This window comes from Ananas comosus, linkage group 5, assembly GCF_001540865.1.
Source record: "Ananas comosus cultivar F153 linkage group 5, ASM154086v1, whole genome shotgun sequence".
NCBI classification, from domain to species: Eukaryota; Viridiplantae; Streptophyta; class Magnoliopsida; order Poales; family Bromeliaceae; genus Ananas; species Ananas comosus.
Window position 1 is genome coordinate 7,116,630 of NC_033625.1, and position 4,086 is coordinate 7,120,715.

General features: G+C 36.8%; 1 protein-coding gene across 2 annotated transcripts; it reads left to right on the plus strand.

Annotated features, from left to right (window-relative positions):
• On the plus strand, positions 256-3,231 carry LOC109709972 (transmembrane protein 18-like). Of its 2 annotated transcripts, XR_002216254.1 has the most exons (5): positions 256-487; positions 1,828-1,933; positions 2,579-2,727; positions 2,832-3,010; positions 3,079-3,231. XR_002216254.1 is itself a non-coding variant. In XM_020232372.1 (4 exons), the coding sequence occupies exons 1-4, from the start codon at positions 347-349 to the stop codon at positions 2,925-2,927; spliced, it is 492 nt and encodes a 163-aa protein (XP_020087961.1). In that variant the 5' UTR covers positions 256-346; the 3' UTR covers positions 2,928-3,231. The 2 variants fall into 2 exon arrangements, 1 of the variants encoding a protein (XP_020087961.1); XM_020232372.1 differs by having other exon boundaries at positions 2,832-3,231.

Sequence of the window (4,086 nt, forward strand, 5' to 3'; positions counted from 1 at the left end):
GTTTTTTTGGTGAAAGCGTAGAAAATATATTATAATTGACTCATCGCGATATACAAAACACAATATTTTATACAAAATAAATAAAATAAATTTTTATTATATTTTTTAACTATATATAACACATCTTTCTACAATTTCAAACTAAGGCTAAATAAATGACATCTTCAGAACATGAGTTGACTTGAGTTGACTTGCGAACAGTAAATTGGATTGTGGGCCCTACTATTAGTAGAGCTTCGAGTTGGGAACGTCTCCTCCCTCCAACACGCACGTTTCGAGAACTCTCTCGTCCCCTCTCTCTCTCTCTCTCTCTCTCTCTCTCTCTCTCTCTCTCTCGCCTCCATTAATGGAGGATCTGAGAATGGCGTTGAAGGATCACGCGGATCTCGCATCGGAGCTCTTCGATCGCTTCTCCGCCGAGCTCCGCCGCGGATTCGCCCCCGCCGTCGATAACTTTCTAGGGTTTTTCCACGCCGTCGATTGGAAGGTGCGGTTCTAGCGTCAAATTCTCTACGCCACTGTTTCTCTTCAACAAATTTAGAACGAAATCGACATTCCGTGGCAGTCGGATTCATAGATTGGTTAGTTTTTAGCTGGATCTGTGGGGTTTCAGTAGTTTGATTCGGGGTGGTGATGATTAGGAACCCTAATTGATGAGTTACGGATGGTTGCTTAATAACAATTTGGCTATTTGTTCTTGGAAATTTTGGCTTTATTAGCAGTTTGATTCATGTGAGATGTTGAGATCTCTTTGTTTTGAGTGCATGAGGGTTTCTGAAACTCAAACATAGATGTTTTAAAATCTGAATGTAAACTGGTGTTATATGATCTACAAGCTTTAAATTGTTTATATATAAAAAATCGTAATATTTGACATATATTACATAGGCATCAAGTAGTCGCAAAAATCGAAGGTCTTAACAAAAAAGAAAAATCTATTGTTCGTTAAATGAGAAAAAAAGTTCAGCAAAAATAATGATTTTAAAAATATGGGCCCTGTAAGCCATGTGGAACATATCTAACAGTTTACATTTTGATCTTAAGGTATCTAGGATCGAGTTTCCGAGACCTAGGTGTAGTTAACTGCGGTATTTACAATAATTTCTGCTTAAACAGAGTTCATCTTGTTATTGGAAAGAGCAGAAAATTATTCTGGGGAAACAAACACATATCTCTACGGAGAGTATATTTACAGTTTGATAATTACATATTTACACAATTATGCGCAACGTCAAGAGTAGGGCTCATCGCGTTCCATTGTGCACGTTGATGGCGTATGCAACCTTACTTTTGAGGATATTATTTGTAAGGCGCGTAAGTTTTTGAGAGAGTCATAGAGTGATGATTGAAATGGGAGAATATTATTTATAAGGTGCATTTCTAGTGCTTTTAGGAAGGATTTGTATCAAATATTTGAATGAAAGTGAGATTACTATAACATACTTTCATTATGGTTGTGAAATTACGAGGCCTTACTATCTATTATTGTTCACTCTGTCTCCCTCTGCTACTGTAAAACTGCTACAAACTTGTGCAGGGAATTATTCATGATCTTGTGATTACTTCAATCAATCACTAATTGGGTGTAGGACTTTAATCGTACTTGACATAAACATGCCCCCTATTGTGGGAATTGCATCTGATACTGGCCCGTTCTACTTTGGCAACCCAAAATTTTTTCCTTCACGCACCCAGCTACACCTTTGCTCTCCTTTCTTTGTATATTGCTGTTTCGTCTTTACTTAATGGTTGAAAATGTTGGCGTTGATTGGTTGATTGATATTCGGTAATTTACTTTGTATTTTTACTTGATTGTTGAATCTTTAGGAGCCTTGGTTGATTGGTGTAATAACATTCCATGTGGTTTTCCTGCTGATAACCATCATCTCAAGGAGAAACATGAACTTCCAGCTTTCCCTCTCGGTTCTAGCACGTAAGCTTTTGCTTCTCATCTCCTCTGCTCTAACCTGCCTTGCTTATGAGCATACTTTAACTAGATTTCTATGTATTTGGTTTGGCTTCTAGAAAGCTTCTTCAGTGTGAAAAACACAGCCTCTAAAGCTTTTCCTGTGATAGTAAGCTGAAAGCTTGAAACGAGCTTTTGGGCCCAAAAGGCAAAAGCTCCAATTGCTTCTGCTGCAGCAAGAAGCTTTGGGCAGATTTAATCAAAGTTTTGTTAGTGCTTTTTTGAACAATGACACTCAAAGAGCATTGTCACAAATGCTGCAGCCAGGCCAAACAGACCCTTCAAGTTTGCTATTTTGTGAATTCGTTAGTTTATGGTAGTATATGACGTATATATAATTTTGCATGCTTTGATTAAGCGGTCTTCTGAAAAGTAAATCATGAACTAGAGTCTTTCTGCCTTTTACCTTTCATTGATTGTCTTCAAACTTTAAATCTGATATAAGCTTGAGTACTGATCCATATTCGAAATTTTATGGATTACTTGAAGCCCAAATGAGAGTTTACCCGAAGAGACTTATATATGAAATGAAATACTTGCTTGTGGATGGATTAAAAATAAGGATTAACTTGAGATTCCCTTCTCTTTTTTTTTTTCACTTATTGGTTGCAGTTTCTGGTGTATGTTTTGCTGAAACGATAAATAGCATCTTGGCGAAGCGCTGGAAGAGCTTCGCGGGCCAGAACTATTTTGATACTCACGGCCTTTTCATATCAGCCCTCTGGTCCGGTCCGCTCCTCTTTATTACCGCTGTTATTCTGGTCAGTCACTTTATATCCACCTTGCCTTTTTCCGAAATTAACAACAAATCTGTTCTTTAGTTCACCTTCTTTCTTTTTCCCCTTTACCTTTTCTTTAAATTTAGGTGAATACTCTCTTTATACTCTGTGGACTGATAGTAAAATGGAAGAGAGCAGAACTCAAACACCGCGCTAGGGCTTCTCGTGGCAAGAAGGATTAGTTCTTCTTCCTATCTTCGTCAGCTTTTTGCGGCCATGTACCAAAAAAGTTGCTGTATTTACAAAACCAGTGATCTAATTAAAGGTATGCTCACCGGTGAAATTTTGCGTTTGTATTTGGTTGCTCAACTTATCCTGTGAATTGTTCCGCAGAAACCGAGGCCGCAGTTTCTCTTTTCGACAGGTCACATAGAATCTTAGCTTAGCAGTGTTTGATGAGTTGTAAAACTGCATGTTTTGTGGCTTGAAACGAAAAAATTAAACTCAATTACAACGGTCGCCAATCTTTCATGAGCTCTTTTTATCTATCATCACTACAAAAAATCATGTATTTCCCGGCAGAATTTTAGAGGCGGTTGTATCAACCGCCTCTACAAAATTGGTACTTGTAATATAGAGATACTATTAGGGGCGGTTTTTAAAACCGCCTNGCATCTATTGTAGACACGTAATTTTTACGAAATTTGCTGACGTACGGAGTATGTGATATATGTATTTTTTTTTTCCTTCAAATTTATTTCATTTTTCTTTCTTGTAGCCGATAAAAGTATTGCATATTCGTCTGAACAGTGAAAAGCTTGTTTATTTGTTTAATTATTATGTATCTTTATAGTTGTCTGTGGAAAAACATTAAAGAAGCTTCATCTGTGTGCTTGCTTGGCTTGGACTTGGAACATACGCTCTCATTCTTAGAAGTGAGATGTTGGATATTTGGCTAAAGAAAAGCACTAGGCTTTTTGCTGGAGTTAGAAGTTAAAGATATATAAGCTTTCGGCCCCGGAAGTACAAAAGCCTCAAATGGGAATTTCTACAGCTCTGTAGAAGAAAACTATTGGAATTTTTTTTTTTAAATAACCTTAAAAAATATTATAATCGGCTAAATAACTCTATATTTAATAAAATAACTCTTCTTTAGCCAAGTCAGCGTAAAAGTGAAATTTTATTTTAAAAACGGTAAATCGCTTACCATCTTTAAGAATGATTTGTTAAAATACTTTCAATAGTGTAGATCAAGTCTAACGGAGCCGATCGTCGATTTGGAAGTCGCATCATTGAAAACAACTTGGTAGCACGAAGGCCTCCATGTTATCGATAGTATACCAGCCTAGTTTTATATATATATATATAGAGAGAGAGAGAGAGAATTGAGCTGGAATACTA